Raw genomic sequence first — 18,038 nt, forward strand, 5'->3', positions numbered from 1 at the left:
TCAGGGGCACACACTTCCGACGATGGCGCAAACCTTCACGAAAGCGTCGAAGGAAACCCAGCCGTCTTTGGAATAGACGCCGCACAGGCAAGCCAAGAGGTCTCTGGTGACCGGGTAACCGCACTCTCTGAGGGCTGCCTCCAGGCCGCGGCTGTCAAAATAACCGCGTCCATGAACATCAAACTCCCGAAATACGGAGGTCCAGTATTGGGTAGCTTGGCAGCCCATGTTCAGCAGGTCCTCGCAGTCGGTGGCACCCCTGATGGTGCAGAACTCGAGGACGAGCGTCGCCGTCCGGGGATGGACGGGAGGATGCGTTTGCCGTTGGCCGAGACGCCGGAGAAACTCTTCGACGACGCGAGGGTCCATGGCGTACTCTTTGAACAACAGCAAGTAGAATGACAGTCGTGGCAGTCGTCGTATTTTTATACACTCCTGTGTTGTCTGTGCGAGACTCTCAACCAATGACCTTTGTACCATTAGCTTCGACTCCACCCCCTCCCCTACCCGTTCTCTCTCTTGGTTCACCTTCTCCGCTACCTGCACGTGCGCCACAAGCCTCTCTTCTTCTAGGAAATCCGGTTTTTAGCAAGCAAGGAATTTGTCAGTCCATCTCCAAGTCACCTGCTTATTTCTGAACTAGCGCAAGAATGCAGGGCCAAAACCAGTTATACTAGTAAAAGCACACATTGATTCCCAAACTGCTAAAAAAAGCAGCAGTTCTTTTTTATACTTTGGTATACGACATCTGCGAAATTTTCCGTGTGCTGCGCTACATAAATTTTTTATACATTTACCAGAGAAAATCCATGACTTCAAGGGATGACAAATGTAATATAAACGATCGATATTAAGGAAAAGTTTAGATGCAGAATTTGAATACAAGAAATATTTAGACACTTAAAATACACGTTGTAAATAAATCAGACTATCCTGACGATATTTAACTTTACGCTATCAAAACTCGACAACTTTTGTTTTTTACTTAATCTTTATAATTCATGAAAAGTGGCTGAAATGTACAGTTTCGGCATTTTTTCCCCCGTGAACGCTGCTGAAATTGCGCTGAAATGTTATAGTTCTTGTGCAGGCATGTGAGCAGGCAGGGAAGGATGACAAAGGAAGGGTGATAGCTTCGGCTTCAATTTGCTTTGCAAACAATTAGTGAGACATAAATTAATCCAGCAACAGATCCCAGTGGTCATAAAGTGGAACATTTATGTAATCAGTGCTTCTCAAGTATTCCTCGAATCATCTGTATGAATAGGGCTTAAATAATATACTGCTCCATCCGGTGAGGAGGACTGGTCTGGCAACCAGTGCTTTCCTTGTTATTGCAGCGTGCCGACGGCGCGGTGTGTACTCGCTGGTGCTTGGATGTGTGGCGTTTTCGAACAATTTTAGCATGTTCTCTATCGCACTGCCGATTTTCTTCTTCCTTATCAAGATGCCAACCAGCGGACGATCAACTGGGAGCCACATGTATCATAGTTGGTTGTTCTGAGCACCATAAAAGAACTAAAAAGCAAACTGCCGTCTTAATATATGTACGTATCCAGCACAGATCACCAAATGCGCTGCATTTGCGGTTGATGCGTGGTACATTGTGTTACGTGACAAGTTGTATATCAGCAAGTGCACCAATATACCGGGAGTACCTAGCGAACGTTCCACTCGACCAAAGACAAGATCATTTGGTTACATTAATAATGAAACATAAGCGGTCAGTACGGCCCATACCGCGAAAGGGCAAATCATCTAGGCCCCACATGACCACCTAGCCTCCTATGTTTTTTTTTTTCGCTTAGCTTTAGTGTTATGACTTAGTATGATAGGTTGGGTCAAAAGAATTAGCCTCGTAGCTCAGCTCAACGCTGTGATCAATGTAGTTAATGTAGCTCTATTGACACGGACGAGAACACGCTCACTTCGCAGTCAGATAACCCGGATGAGACGTTTTCAAATCATTGAGTGAATTTTACATGAATATGACGCGCTGGAATCATTGTCGTGAACGTACAACTTCCGTAGGACGGCGGGATGAATCGTGCACGATGTGCAATATGAAAGCCTAATTGTGAAAAAAAAAGCAAGTTATGTCACTATGTGTATAAAATTACTAGACAATTTTTCGCCTGGTAAAATACCATGTCCGATAAGTCGCGCTATACTATACTCACAATGAAACCATAGTTATTATTTTTTAGGAACACAACAGAATTAAACCACGTTGTTGTGGTTAATTCTCTGTTGTTTCTAGAACTCTCATTTGGCGTTTAGCTTGGCGAACGACAGAAGAAACCGTACAACTGGTAGAAAAAATTATTCTTAAAGAAATTAACACAAAAATGGCTTTTTTTGCCAGTCATCCGTTCAAGCCTTGGCATATTTGGTGCCACATAGGCGAAAAAAACTTACCGTTTCCACTTTTGCGCGGCCGCAATTCAATCAAGTGCCATCACTCTAAAAAGAAAAAAAAAACATGCTGTAATGAAAACTATATACAGCATCGCTTTTTGTGTGTGACTACCTATAAACAGCCCTAATTTTGTCCGCACCCAGAGGACGATAAACAATCGAGTTATAAGGCACAATGCAAAGCCGATCAAAAGATAGACCACGGTTTGTGAGCAACAAATAAATGCCACCGTCATAGAAAAATTGCAAGTGCGTGCTCACGAAGAAGCGCATGTACGGGTGGTGGTCGCTGCGACAGCACGAGCACACCACGAGTGCAAGAACAAACCTAAATTTTACAGTCCAGGAAAAAGCAATCCTTTGTATATACAAAGGGTGTCGGCACTTGCTTGCAGTGCTGGAATGGGACGAATTAATATTACGTTGTTCGAACAGAATGTGCTGGAAACATACGACCATGATCAACCACTTACGACACGATCGCAACGTCATAGATCATAGTATTTGACCCCGAATGGGTCTTACCGTTACAGGACGTTTCACTGACTAATTTTCTACCTCTACTGCATCACTAGGACTCAATTCAGCGCGCCAGAAAAAAAAAAAAAACTGACTGCAACTGCAACCACACGAGCTTTACTTTTTCATAGAAACTCGGAGCTTCGCACGCTCCACTGGGTTGCCAGACCAAAGACGGCACCGCCAGCTTGGCAATATGGCGGTGTCCACGCTATAAGGTCTATACTGCCGGTTTTTTTACACTTTTCTCTCTCTCAAGGGAGAGCGGGAGTGTCTACGCAAGGCTATGGTGCCCTTTTCATACCCACACTGTAAGCAAAAACTATCCGAGTTTGGGGTTTTTGCGTCTCATGACGTCTGAAAACTCTCTTGCGTTTTAATTTACTACCTCGTGTAGGAGTGAAAGGTGGTACATGACATAGTTTTACCACCACCCTTCAGGCAAGTAGTAAAAGGATGTCAAAATCCAGTTTTACCACGTAGGGAGTTTTCTATCACGTGATTTTTAACCTGCGTTTCAGAGTTTAATACCACGTGACTGCAAGGTGCAGCTGCTTCGGTGGCTTTTGCCCTATACCCCCCATTGTGACGCTCTCAGTGAATCCTGAACGTACGCGAGGACCACAGATCTTTTCTTTTTTTTGGCATCACCGTGCCTCAGGACTGATCGTGAGTCAACGCACTTTCACTGGAACTGGGGGCAGCATAAGCACAACAAGCGAGAACAGCATTCTGTGAACGAAAAAGAAAAAAAGACGGCGGGGGAGGGAATCTCAAAAGGAGGAAAAAAAAGAAAGAAAACCTGCTGTGAAAAGTTGTCCTGCATATTTTCGCGAATTATTGGCTTTTTGTGGGCGGTGGTGCCTTGTAGACAGACCGTGCAAGAAGCTCGGTATCTGTGTGTCTGGTTGGGCTGATGGATCTCACGTGTTTCCTACATCGTCAAACGACCGTGCGCTTCCGAGCGCCTCCGAACCTGCACATCGCGGATATCTCGCTTCTGAGCCGAATCGCGAATATCTGCCAGTGGTAACAAAATCAATCTGGTGTCATCGTCTGTGCTTGCCTACTGGAGAAGCAATAAACAAAATGCTTCACTCTGTCGTCGGCACCGAGCCACGGCCGCCAGTGACCAGTGGGCGTGTGTCGCCGGGGCAGGCGAAAGAAGCATTGCATATATTTTGTTCCACAGTAGGCGATGTCTGCATGAGTAAAGTTCTGCCCGAATTGCCCACCTCATGCACAAACTGTTCTCAAACATGTAGCGCTAAGCCTATACGAGGCAGACGGAACCATCAAGCGGCTGCCGGTGAGCACGAAGAAAACCCGGACGGTGGTCTTTCGTTGCAACACCGCCCCGTCCCCGTAAGATAGCATACACCGCCCCGTCCCCGTAAGATAGCGGTTACGTGTTCATTTGTGTCAGAAATGACGACGAAATTCGCACAGGATATGTGTTCTGTGATCGCCAGCTGTGTTTCATCGGATAGCCGGGCTCCTCGAAAAGGCCTAGTACGCCGTCGGTAAGAAGCTTGTGTGCAGGCGTGCACTGCTCCTTTACGCCCGTTGTGATGAATACGTGCTGCTACTGTGTTTTTGCACCGTCGCTCAATGAAAATGATTGAGCTACCACGGTTTGCGTACTTAGGTATATTTTATGGACTTGTGCATCAGCAGTGCTAACACGCGTGGGGCCATGAGCCCGGTATGCCAAGTAATTATTGGATACTCGAAAAGGTGAGATTGGGTAGATTTATAATACAAGGTCGGTGTGACAATTAGTGACCTGCAGCCCACCTTAAGTTTACGCTTGTACCTTCAAGCGTTGTTGTTAATCAATGCAAAAAAAGAGCTCTCCTACCGGTCCTACAGGGCTGGTCAAAAAGTCGTGCCTATATATACCGGATTGTCAAATGTGTAGTTGAGAAACGCGTGCAGTCTGTTCCAGTGGCGTATTATTCTGCATTTGTTGTGTGTGCGTGTTTGTCTGTATGTGAATCTATGTGTCACCAATTCTGCCGTTTAATAAGTCCAATCAATTCTGCTAGTCAATAAATTTGTTAACTCTAGGCGAATGCACCCGTCAATTTTAATTTTTTTACCACCGGAAATAACTCCCAGAAATCACCTCAAAAACCTTGTGAAGGCACTAAAAATGTACTCTCTCTATACTCGTTCAAAACCTCACTGGGGTAAATAATTACTACTCTCCCTACGTTCAAAAACTCAGTTAGCACGAGAGTAAATTTTTACTTCGATAGTAGGTGGTAAAAAAAAACCCAGGAAAGGTAGTGCGCTAGAGGACAAATGGTTTACCCAGTTTTTGAAGTTATTTCAGGTCATTTTCGTTTAGTGTGCAGGAGAGGGCCCAACACACGGTTTCACATGTGAGTATAGCTTTCTTGCGCTATCTGTGAAAGAGCTACAGTTTCTAAGAACCGAGTAATCTGTCATGCGTGGGCTTCGTGATTCAGAGTACACAGGAAACTTCAAATAATGTGTCCAAAATATCTTTAAAAAAGAAATACGCGTTTGCTGCCTTTAAAACTTTTTTTTTGTGGCGGGAGACGTGATGAAGCGCCCATGAAACAGTCCCCCAACAAGTAGTTCTTTTCAGCAAAAAAAATATGTATGGTATATTATGCCTCTAAATATACGAAGATGTTGTGCAAAAAGTGCCGCCATATCCACGAAGTGAATGATGATGAGTGGGCGAAGCTCTGGAGGAAAACCTGGTAAACCATGAATCTTCCGTACATTTTGCCTATTCGATTTTATTACAATGCTCCCCCTAGCGTACGTCGCCGCACTAAATCGAACGATTGTCTTCTACCAATGACACGTGCCGTATGTGACATCATTCCTATTTTATAACATCTCGCATCTTTCATCATCAACTACAAGTACCGCCGTCTAGTTTATAACATCTTGCATCTTTTCATCATCAGCTACAGGTCGCGCCATCTAGTGAGCACTGAAAGAACTAAACGAGAGGTGGCTACATGCAGGAGATGGTGCCGCCATCTAGTGAACACTGCAAGAACAAAACGAGAGGAGGCAACATACGGGAGACGGTACCGCCATCTAGTGGACACTGCAAGAACTAAACGAGGGGTGGCTACATACAGGGGATCAACAGCCCACGCCTTAAGGAGCTTCGCCCCTAAAAGGATATTTCAGTGCCTAAATATCCCTCGAAGTAGCGCGCTATAAAAACCAGCCGCCGTATCTGCGGCTGCTGCCGTGATAAGACGAATGAGGCATTGAGAATTCGAAATATCGGCGTCTCGTAAGAATTACGCAGCCATCTCATTCTAACAAACTTATAAGTTTGTTAGAATGAGATGGCTGTATACAGACGGAAAGAAACTGAAGCGCCGATGATCGCCTCAAGAAGCTAACCAGACTGACGTCAGTATAAACGGTGGCGATCGCAGGGTTGTTTGCTCTTTTGCACTTTTTCGGGCATCTCGCTATGAAAGGACAAGAACAGCGTTATCCTGCATGGCATGGCCGATGGCAGCTGTAGCAGCTGCTATGCCCTCTTAGGTTGAACTCACCAGCTTGATCTCTCCTTATTTTTTTTTCTCTGTGCTTGTTTACCTTTGTGTACATACTAAATGAATCTTGCACGGTAAGCAGAGCCGTTTTAGGCGCAGTTGTGGCTGTCATTCCCGTGGGGCACCAGCTTTTTTTTTTTGTGAAGCGAAGCAAAGTTGGTGGAACCCACGTTGTTCCAGGAGGTCGAGTAAAGAATAACGAATAGCCCCATCATATTTTGAGTACTCCTGGCAAACGAGAAACTCTACAAAGGACAATGGAATAACATATCGTTATTCAGGAAGCCATTCTCCCCCCCCCCCCCTAACCCTGTGCAGCATGAGGGACCAGTAATTACGCGTTCCTTTCACTCAACCATGAGGACGCACGGACGGACAGACAGGTAGACTGGCATGCAGAGGGACAGGTAGACGGACGTGTAAAGCGGCTATGTGCCACAGGGTATGCGAGATGGCGGTACTTTGAGTGTTCTCAAGATGGACGCACGGACGAGCCAGGGCACACACACAGAAAGAACAAGCACCTGTTTCCATCTCGGTCTCATTGACCTTCCAATACAAAAAAATCAGTCCTAGACACTACTTTTTTTTTCAGAATTTAAGAGCTATCATCTTATATTATATGCAGAAATGAAATTTTCGTAACACGAACAGCGTAGCTAATAGATGTGGAATTGACAGTAGGAATGAATAACTAATTCATGTGGTTGGTGGATGTTTAGAATGTAAACAAATATTATAGGCCCTTATTTTACCTGAAGGCTAGGCCACGTTTATGCCTTTTTTGTATAACACACAAAAGAAACGGAGTTTTGCACTATACCATGATTGTTAGCAAGATTCTTCTGACAGCGCCGAAATAATATTACAATTTTGTCAGGCGTCTTGTCACATCGACTTGCATTTGCTAAGTCTTTTTCACAGCACAACAATCACATACACACCATCCCTGCACGAAACTCCAGCAACAAGTTCAGATATATCGCATAAATGAAAAAATTCGGGATCGTATTCAAGGATTAGCTGTATTGATGCCACGAATCGGGCCCGTAGCCAGTTGGGGGGGGGGGGGGTGATTTATCTTTCATCCCCCAAGTTTAGAGTGGGAGAAAGGCGTGTTTTAGCGAGAAAAAATTGACAAATGTATGTTTTTAAGGTCTTCAACAGGTGGCTGCGCTTCCAGTGATTAAAAAACATGCGAATGATGGAGAAGTTCACCTGACAAAATCTATTATCCTCAATGGAATGAGAATTGAATGCTCTTCACTTTTAATTATGCCAGCATTTGGGAAAACCCGCAGGGTCTTTTCACATCGACGCAAATATTGAGGATTAATGCTTCATGCTTTTTGCGAGATACAAATATTTTAGAAAAAAGTATGGCCATTCGCACTTAGCAGTTCTGTACATTGGACATCACGTGTTCTGTGTTATTGCAGACATCTTCTTCTCACCTGAATTTTCCGTTTATGAGTTGATTGCCATTTGTATCTGCATTTATTATCATGTGCGAGTTTTAATGTCATCGTGAAGCATGGTGGCACTCAATGGACACGGGTGCATCACGTGATTCCTGCTAATATATGGGAGGTTAATGCAACACGAAAACACCGGGCGTTATATCCCTGCTCTTTTATTTTCTGCTGTGAGTCTCAGTAAAGTTAAAAGCTGCCACCCTTACCTTCACAACATTCACTGAACTAATAAGGATTCAGTACACACGTTCCGTGGAGTATACAATTCTTCGTCAAATTTCCTTCCTTTTTTTTTCTCTGAGCCGGCCTCGCCCTGAAACTTCAAGCAGTTCATGGAAACAGGGTGACAAGACACGAGGGTTCCGGAACGTTGAAGTGCGTAGCTTTTCATGTACATATATTTTTTTTGTGGCCGTGGCTAACGTGTAGAAAGTTTCGTTTGGTGTCCATGCTCTTCTGTTTCCTGTCTACCTAACTTATTGGTGAAACCAAGCGGAAGACCGCAACAGTTCTTCTTGGTGTCGTGGTTGACTGTTTTACACGCTAAGTGGTTGTGGTGGCGCACGGCGGCTTTTTGTTTTTGGGGCTCTCTCAAACTCTAAACGGGAGTGGTCGGCAATGAAGAAACCATAAATAATTCCCCACCGCACGCGCTAGAACGATGTGCCATGTTATGACAAACATCTACCCACCAACACATTAGAGTAGATAATGTGAGCCCATTTTTTTTTGGGGGGGGGGGGCAGTAGCTCTTTAAGCTATCGCAGAAATAGACTAACTTCACACAGGACCATGTCGTGGGATCGAAGAGTGTTTTTTGGCTTCATAGAAAGAGAAAAGAAACTTTACTGAAGCCAAGATAATATTGGACGTCATGCAATGTGGTCTGATTAGCAGGTTTTGAGGGACATGCATCCCTGGTTCAGTGAAACCAGTGCCCTCCTCCGTTAGGGCAGCCCATGTATTTGCATGCGAGCTCCGCACTTCGTTTAAAGGCATACGGCCACCGTACCAAATATTTCGATATGTACAAGATTTTAGAGGCGAAGGAGCTCTTCGACTAGCCTGTGTAACGTGGTTCTCCGTCCGCACCACGCCCTCGCCGCATGTGTTCTCTCTTGCTTGCCGCGCGCTTGCCTTGTGTCAGCTCTCCCTCGCTTTACCCTCTCAATCTCTCGAGCCCACTTCTCACATGGGCATCATCTCACCCGTGCCACCTTTTTCCATCTGTCAGCGAGAAGGAGCTGCCCCAGCGTTTCTTGGTAGACACTAAGGGGAACTCTGGCGCTAGAGTCTATCGCAGCTGCAACGCACGGCGATTCAGCGAGCAAGGGAGTGATGGGTAGTACACGTATCTGTGTAATCTTCGTGCTTCTGGCTCCGTGTGTGTTGGTGTGGCTTGGAGCTAGCTGTTTTCTCACGAAACAAAAATAAGCAAATGTTCAGCGGTTGCACTTCACCACCTTATTTATTTAGGTTAACTATTTCAAATCGGGTCACGAAGTTCAAAAGACTTCGTTCTTTTCTTCAAAACGAAACCGAGCACTAGCAATGAATGAAGCCGCAAGTACTATTCGCCGCCAGCAAGTACAAAGACTAGGCAAATTCGTGTACTGTATACCCATCATTCCCGTGGTCGCCGAACGATCACAGCGCCAGAGTCCCCACTGGTTAATTTTAAGAAACTCTATGGGATCCGCGAGACCGACAGGTGCGCGGGATGGGCGTGCCTTGAGAATCTCGCGGCGCCGACAATGTGGACAGCGCATGGCTGCTTGCCACGCGATCACAGCGACGGGTGGCGCGCCATCGCAGCATGCTTCCCATTAGTGTACGCGTACCTTTCCCGGCTGTCGCTTGCGTTGCGAGGGATAGCGAAGCCGAACGTCTTCGCGAATGGGGAAATACCACCATGGTCTTAGCCAGTTTAGGTAGGGACACTTCTCGGCTACCTCAAGGGACGCGATCAGCCAGATAAAGTAACAGCGACGCGCGTGTATCAGACTTCAGTGACCAGCGAACCTATCGACAAGCTATGGAAACTTCAAAATAATAGAGAGTTATAGTATACCGGGCTTTGGGGGTTACCGGGTGTACCGTGATACCGGAATCGAAGTGCGCATGCGCAGATACGTACGTCACGCATACCACTTCCCGTACACGCGGTATTTTTCAGATCTCACGTTACCTTGGTAGCGTAGGCGTACGTAGTGTACGTAAACATGGCGGCACTCTCAGACGCCCGCTTCGAAGTGATTTTGGCGTAGTTGTTGAAATAATAACCTTGTTCGCAGCGAACGACTGTTCCAAGTGGCTTCGCTTGCCTTCAGTTAGCTTCGATGACCGAACATTACGGAAAAGTTGGCGTTGTGTTTGAGATAGCTTCCCATTTCGAACACGTCTGTGTCGCGTTTGGTGCGTGGTTCATATTTATTTAATTTTATTATCACTAAAATAAACTTCTAACAATGCTTCGCGCGGTGGCATAGGCAAACATTCTCGTTTTCTTTTTCTTTTCACTGCTTAACTTAATAACCATCTAATAGGTGGCGCCACCATCCCGGCTAGGGCACGTAAACCACGTAAACGCTATTCCGCTCAACTATAAAGACGCTTCCCGCAACGAACGTTTGCTGCACGGTGACGCCATTCCCTTAACCTACGCTATCACGCTAACGCCAAACTATAACTGTCTAATGATAAACAAACGTACCGTTGTTGTAGCAACCGGTGAGGCTGTAAGCGAAGCCGGTTGTTAGCGAAAACAGGCCACGCAGCTTCAGCTGCTAGCGTGCCTTGTAGACGCGGCCCCTAATTGGCATTTTATCATTCCCGCTTGCAAAATGAACTTGTGATGAGGCAAGCAGCCAGTAAGTAAGGATAATGAGTGCAGCAAGAAGATGTGTGCAGTGCCCCATAAACATGTTCTCCCAATTTTAATAGCGCAGTACCAAATTGTAGCTCCACTCTTAATCATGTTATGCTTGACGTTCAAGATATAGATAGGAAGCGAGACCATTTTTCTTAAGTTTGTTGCACTGTCAACACATTACCCGGGGCATGAGTAAGAGTGTATGTGCTGCACGCCAACAAATTGTTATAGGTGCCTAATTGGTTGCTTCTCTTATAAGCATTCACGCGATCTTGTTCAATTTCTGCTTTGCTGATCATCAAAAGCATGTGCATTCCCCCACGCTGTTATCACGTGCCCAAGATTCAGCTTGCCGATCCCCGTGCCACACTTACGATCACCGTACGCACAAAAACTAGAGAATTTAAATAGAGAGCCGCTATATACGAAACTTTGGAAGAAGTGTCAATCTTGCACATATCTATCACGCCCCAAGAAGGATTATAGGTTCAAAGAACGTGCCAATACCACATTGAAATGCCAGCACGCGGTTCATGGAGAAGCATGGTGACCGCGGCTGCCGCGTGTCTCAAAGACCCGTCATGCTTTAAGAGGGATGTAGAGAAAGCTTTATTAAAAGTCAATCAATTACTTCAGGCTAGGCTTGTCGCCTCTAGCTGTCGGCCGGAATCCCTGAGACACGGCAGCAGCAAGGGCTTGACTGATTAGGTCCCGCTGGACGTTGGCGTCTGGGCTGCGGAGCAGGGCCTGCCAGAAGTCTACAGTGTGGCACTTGGACATTTTCGCAACGTGTGGGCTGGATTCGCTACCCCAGAACAAAATTTACTCTGGGACCGGAAAACAATTGGGTGCCACTTGCTGCAAAGTGCAGGGTTTGGGAAAACCCTGATCTGTTACTTTCGAAACGAAACCTCATTTTTCCAGAGCGTGTCTACTCTCGGGTGTACTTGCCGATTGATCCTGTAGTGTCCGACGATTTCATGGTATGTGCGCTTATCCTCTCTTATTTGTTCGGCAACTTGGGAGGTTCCAGGGGTCGGCTGGTAGGTGAGACCTCAGGCGACCGAATGAGCTTTCTCGTTCTTTTTAAGTCCCTGATTAGCCGATACCCTGACGAGCGGAATCAGCTCTCTGGGTACTCCTACCAGGTATAATAGGCGGACGCATAGCGTGATATATAATATCAAACTATGCGAAATGCGTAACGACTGTGTCGTAAAACTGTGACTATTTATTACGATCACGCTACGCATAATTCTTTATCGTCGTCAGCGACAGAATACGAAAATTGCACAAAATTACTTGCAAGTGTGGAGCGACTACAATGCCTCTCTGACGTAAGATGACATATTGAACGCCTCCCTACTTACACAGTGCTACACAAAATTGACTTTTTATAGCATAGTGGGTATCCTACAAGTTTACTTGCAGCGGTTACCCAAGAAGTGTTAAAAAAAGGGTATAAAAATCTGGTGTTCCAGCATTCGCTGTGACTGTGCTGAGATTTGCGCACAGGCCTGGTAGCTTTTGTATTTCTCGAGCACGTGCTGAGTGGGTTACAATTGCATGTAAAGTTTTTTTCTACCATTTACATAGGCTGCGCGCTCAGCCACTGCAACTTGTGTCGTTGACGTAGCAGACGCTGCCCGTAAATTGTCGGATCAATTTGCGAAACCCATCGTTAGTTCGAAGTTCCTTATCGCATTTCAAACAGTCAGTAACAAACGTATAGGAGTATTTTACTGATTTTGTCCCAGTGAATGCGAACAATATTACTGAAGTTGAAGAAAAAAAAAAGCTACAGCACCTGCACGCCCAGCGGAGAGTTTGCGGAAGCATGCAGACGTGTAGGCCCCACGGAGGCAACCGCACAACGGCGCCACTGTTAGTCCTCTATACTAATAACTGTGAGACAAGTCAAACAAACGTAGCAAAACTTAATTATACTTGAGAGCATGCTGTGAGGGTAACAAGGAGAGGGATTGTAAATCGACTACTCAGCGAAAGCCAAACTTTGGTTGGCCCGGAAAGGGGCCCTCGGAGTGCAGCTGCGTTGCACCAAATCAGAAGCACACGTTTCCTATGACGGCGCAAACCTGATGCGCGGAAGCGTCGAGCCAAAACCAGCTGTTAAATGTTTGTCTGGTGCATAGGCAAGTGAACAAATGGCCGTTGACAGGGATACCGAAAGCTCGCAGGGCTTCCTGTAGGTTGTTTTCGGTGGAAAGGTAGGCCGGACGTAGCCTGTGTACGGTCGCCCGGGTCTCGGAACTTTCGCAGGCAATGTCCGGCAGTTGAACGCAGTCGCATGCTCTGGTAATGGCGCAGTACTGCATGCCGAACTAGCGCCATCATGCGAGGAATCACAAGTGTGTTTTCGCCGTAGTCATAGACGCTGAAGAAGCTCGTGCACTAGGTGAGGGACCATCACTCAATGCTGGTAAAATCACAAGTAGAGTGGCCATCGTACTAGTCGTCGAATTTTTACTCACCTCTGTAGCTGTTGGTTGCGTGCTATTATCAAACAATGACCTCTAACTTTTCGACTCCACCACCACCTCCTTTCCCCTGTCACATTGACACTCTTCTCCCGCTCCCGTTGCACGTGTGTCTCATGCCTTCCTTTCTTCACTGGAAAGCCAAGTCCTACAACCCGATGATTAGTTTAACCACGTCAATTGCTCGCTGCGCAATAGAATAATCTTGCGCGAGAATTCTTTATCAGGCCCCGAAAACTAAGCGCTAGCTTTGGTTTTAAAGAACATGCACGGTCGTAGCGGTTACCGGTAATCCTAAGATCCGGTGTAATGGAGTGAGGCTGATGTAAATGTTCACATGTATTGGCTTTCACAACTTTTACCAAAAAAAAAATTATTGCCCCTGTAAACAGCTTTTATTTGGTGATGTGTCTTTTCTTAATCCTTATTACTTGAGTTTATTATTCCTTATTTCGTTCGTAGCGCTTGCCTCCGCTCCTTCTCTCTATTCGCTCAGCTATCTCACTGGATAGGCGCGTCACCTACGGGTAAGATAAAGACAGCAAACCCAGTTCTCTGCAAGCCTGACTAGACTGAGAGAAGTGGTTAGTTGAATGACTAAATCGTGAAGACGGCAGCCAAGCTCCTGTCGGGAAAATTCGTTTATTGAAAGACTTGCATTCCAGCTGGAGTTTTAGTTTCTTTTACTTTTTACGCGCAGTTCAAAGTAGGGCAAATAATACTAGGCTGCTTCTTGCTCATCAAGTTTTTGTAGCCATGGTTTTAAAATTTGCGAGTCTTTACTTCTAATAGTCTCATTCAAATATACGAGGTGGACCAAGTTCTGTTTATATGCGTAGCTTTTCATATGCGTCATTTTTTTCGTGTCCATGGTGCAAGCGTTGACAGTTTTTTTGGTGACACTGCTATCTCGTTTTCTTCTAGAAGGGATGTCTTGACGTGAACAATGCGCAAATTTTTGCGTCTTCGTTCTGCCTGTTGACGTGGTCGGGTCTTGCAAACCGCAAGTAGCGTTAGTTGCACATGGCGGCTTGCTGTTTTGAAAGCTCTCTGAAACTGATAATGAAGGGGTCTGCAATGAGGCGCAAATAAATATTTAGCTATATGACGTGGCACAAAATTATGTGCCGTGATGATGGCTAACGAGTATCCAGCAACTGATCTCAGAAAAAAAAACGCGTGACGTATATACTTGTTTCTGAACTCTATTAATTTGAAGCAGGTGGGTACACATATCCACCAGCTGAAGTAAGGCATGTGACTGATATCTATCTTTGCCGCACAAAACGACGAAATTCCCTTACTTACTACTTGAAATATTACGGGGCATATTGCAATACGGCCCGATTAGTAGGTCCTGTGAGACGTGCAGCCCCAGTTCTGATAGAGCAGTGCACTGGCGTGTTAGTGCAGACCTTCTATTTTCACTGGACAGCTCAACTTGTTTATCAGTAGATGAGACCAGCGTACCGAATACTGTTATATGAACAAGATTTGATGGACTAGCCCTCAGTGTCATTTTTTTTGTGCACCTTGAGCTAGCATCGTACGAATTTTTATGCTCCTCGATCTTCAATGGAGCGAGAACAAGCATCATTTGCCCAAAGACTTGCTTTATTAGAAACGAAGCTAAAAAATCAGAGCCTAAATGTTCTTGCAAGGTTGCCCCCCCCCCTTCCTTGTGCCACATGAAACTGCTTTTAGTGTGTTTTAACCCGCAGAGTTTATGTACCGACTATGTTCAGTAAACCGTGCGAAAAAAATGTAAACCGCGAACACGCGGAAACGTAAAATAGCCAACACTGTAAGTACGATATGAAACCCATATAGCGTCACTGAATTTGCAAAATAGTCTCAGTGTATCTGCATAGCAGTTTTAATTCTGCGCTAAAGGGCCAGCCACGATACAGCTACAATACTAGAAGTGAACCGATCCTAGTGACGCTAAGTGTAAAATATCAAGTATTTTTTGGGGGTGATACGGAGAGGGATCGTGAAAGAGAACTCTGCCAATGCAGAAATATGGTGGCCCTGAAAAGGACCTTTCGAGTGGTGCTGCGTTGAATCTACTTCAGGGGCACACACTTCCGACGATGGCGCAAACCTTCACGAAAGCGTCGAAGGAAACCCAGCCGTTTTTGGAATAGACGCCGCACAGGCAAGCCAAGAGGTCTCCGGTGACCGGGTAACCGCACTCTCTGAGGGCTGCCTCCAGGCCACGGCTGGCAAAAGAACCGCACCCACGGACATCAAACTCCCGAAATACGGAGGCCCAGTATTGGGTAGCTTGGCAGCCCATGTTCAACAGGTCCTCGCAGTCGGTGGCACCCCTGATGGTACAGAACTCGAGGACGAGCGTCGCCGTCCGGGGATGGACTGGAGGATGCGTTCGCCGTTGGCCAAGGCGCCGGAGAAACTCTTCGACGACACGAGGGTCCATGACGTACTCTTTGAACAACAGCATGTAGAATGACAGCCGTGCCAGTCGTCGTATTTTTATACGCTCGTGTGTTGTCTGTGCGAGACTCTCAACCAATGAACTTTGTACCATTAGCTTCGACTCCACCCCCTCCCCTACCCGTTCTCTCTCTTGGTTCTCCTCCTGCGCTACCTGCACGTGCGCCACAAGCCTCTCTTCTTCTAGAAAATCCGGTTTTTAACAAGCGAAGAATTTGTCCGTTCACCTCCAAGTCACCTGCTTATTTCTTAACTAGTGAAAAAATACAGGGCGAAAACCAGTTATTCTAGTAAAACCACACAGTGATTCCCAAACTGCTGAAAAAGAAGCAGTTCTTTTTTTTTACAACCAGGTATACAATATTTGCGAAATTTTCAGTGTGCAGCGCTAAAATTTTTATACGTTTACCAGAGGAAATTCATGACTTCAAGGGATGAAAAATGTAATATAAACGATCAATATTGAGGAAAAGTTGAGATGCAGAATTTGAATACATTAAATATTGAGACACTTAAAATACACGTTGTAAATAATCAGACTATCCTGGCGGGATTTCGCCTGAACGCTATCAGATTTCGACAAGTTATGTTTTTTACCTAATCAAGTATACTTCATGAAAACTGGCGCAAATGTACTTTTTCGGCATTTTTTTTTTCACGTGAACGCTGCTGAAACAGCGCTGAAATGTTTTCGTGAGAGCATTTGAGCGCTGAAAAGTTTTCGTGAGAGCATTGTGAGAGGGTGGGGAGAGATGACGAAGGAAGGGTGATAGCTACGGTTTCAGTTTGCTTTGCAAACAACTATAGTGAGGCATAAAATAATCCAGCAACAGATCCAAGTGGTCATTAAGTGGAACATTTATATAATAAGTGCTTCTCTTGTGTTCCTCGAATCGTCTGTATGAATAGGACCTAAATAATATACCGCACCATCTGGTGAGGAGGACAATTCTGGCAACCAGTGCTTTCCTCATTATTGCAGCGTGCCGACGGCGCGGTGTGTACTGGCTGGTGCTTGGTATGTGGCGTTTTCGAACAGTTTTAGCATGTCCTTGGTCGAACTGCCGATTTTCTTCTTTTTTTACCAAAATGCCAACCTTCGGAAGATCAACGGGAAGCCACTTGTATCACAGTTGGGTGTTCTGAGAACCATAAAGGAACTGAGAAGCAAACTGCCGCCTTAATATATGTACGTATGCAGCACGGATCACCGAATGTGCAGCATTTGCGGTTGCTGCGTGGTACATTGCTTGTGTTACGTGACAAGTTGTATGTCAGCATTTGCAGCAATATACTTGGAGTACCTAACAAACGTTCCACTCGATCAAAGACAAGACGATATGGTTATATTATAATGAAACATAAGCGGTCAAGTACGAACCATACAGTTAATGGGCAAATCATCTAGGCACCACAAGACCACCTAGCCACCTATAGTTTTTTTTCGCTTCGCTTTATTGTTTCAGTTTAGTATCATAGTTCGGGTTAAAAGAATTAGCCTTGTAGCTCGGCTCAACACAGTGATCAATGTAGTTAATGTAGCTCTATTAACACGAACGAGAACACCCTCACTTCGTAGTCGGATAACCAGGATGACACGTTTACCGATCATTGAGTGAACTTACATGAATATGACGGGGTGGAATCATTGTCGTGAGCGTACAACTTTCGTAGCACTGTGGGATGAATCGTGCACGATGTGCAATATAAAAGCCTAAATGTAAAAAAAAGCAAGTTTTGTCACTTTGTGTATGAAATTACTAGACAATTTTTCGCATGGTAAAAAACCATGTCCGATAAGTCCCGCTATACTATACTCACAATGAAACCATAGTTAATATTTTAAGAATACAACAAAATTAAACCACGTTGCGGTTGATTCTCTGTTGCTTCTAGAACTCCTAATTGGGCTTTTAGCTTAGCGAACGAAAGAAAAAGCCGTACAACTGGTAGAAAAAATTGTTTTTCAAGAAATAAACACAAAAGTGGCTCTTTTACATGTCATACGATAGAGCATTGACATGCTTGGGGCCACATTAGCTGAAAAACTGACTGTTTTCACTTTAGCGCTGCCGCAATTGAATCAAATGCCATGACTCGACAAAGAAAAAAAAAGCATGCTGCAATGAAAACTACAGCATCGCTTTTTGTGTGCGATTAACTTTCTATAAACAGCCCTAATTTTGTCTGCATGCGGGGGACAATAAAGAATCGAGTTATAAGGCGCAACGGAAAGTTG

At 45.3% G+C, this 18,038-nt stretch overlaps 1 protein-coding gene across 1 annotated transcript; it reads right to left on the minus strand.

Annotated features, from left to right (window-relative positions):
* On the minus strand, nt 1-369 carry LOC142767835 (uncharacterized). The gene has a single exon (XM_075870075.1). The coding sequence runs from the start codon at nt 367-369 to the stop codon at nt 1-3; it is 369 nt and encodes a 122-aa protein (XP_075726190.1).
* Nucleotides 370-18,038: the final 17,669 nt, after the last annotated feature.

Source organism: Rhipicephalus microplus, chromosome 7, assembly GCF_043290135.1.
Source record: "Rhipicephalus microplus isolate Deutch F79 chromosome 7, USDA_Rmic, whole genome shotgun sequence".
NCBI classification, from domain to species: domain Eukaryota; kingdom Metazoa; phylum Arthropoda; class Arachnida; order Ixodida; family Ixodidae; genus Rhipicephalus; species Rhipicephalus microplus.

Coding starts and splice junctions, on each gene's coding strand:
- LOC142767835 (XM_075870075.1), bottom strand. CDS start 369: ATGGACCCTCGCGTCGTCGAAGAGTTTCTCCGGCGTCTCGGCCAACGG.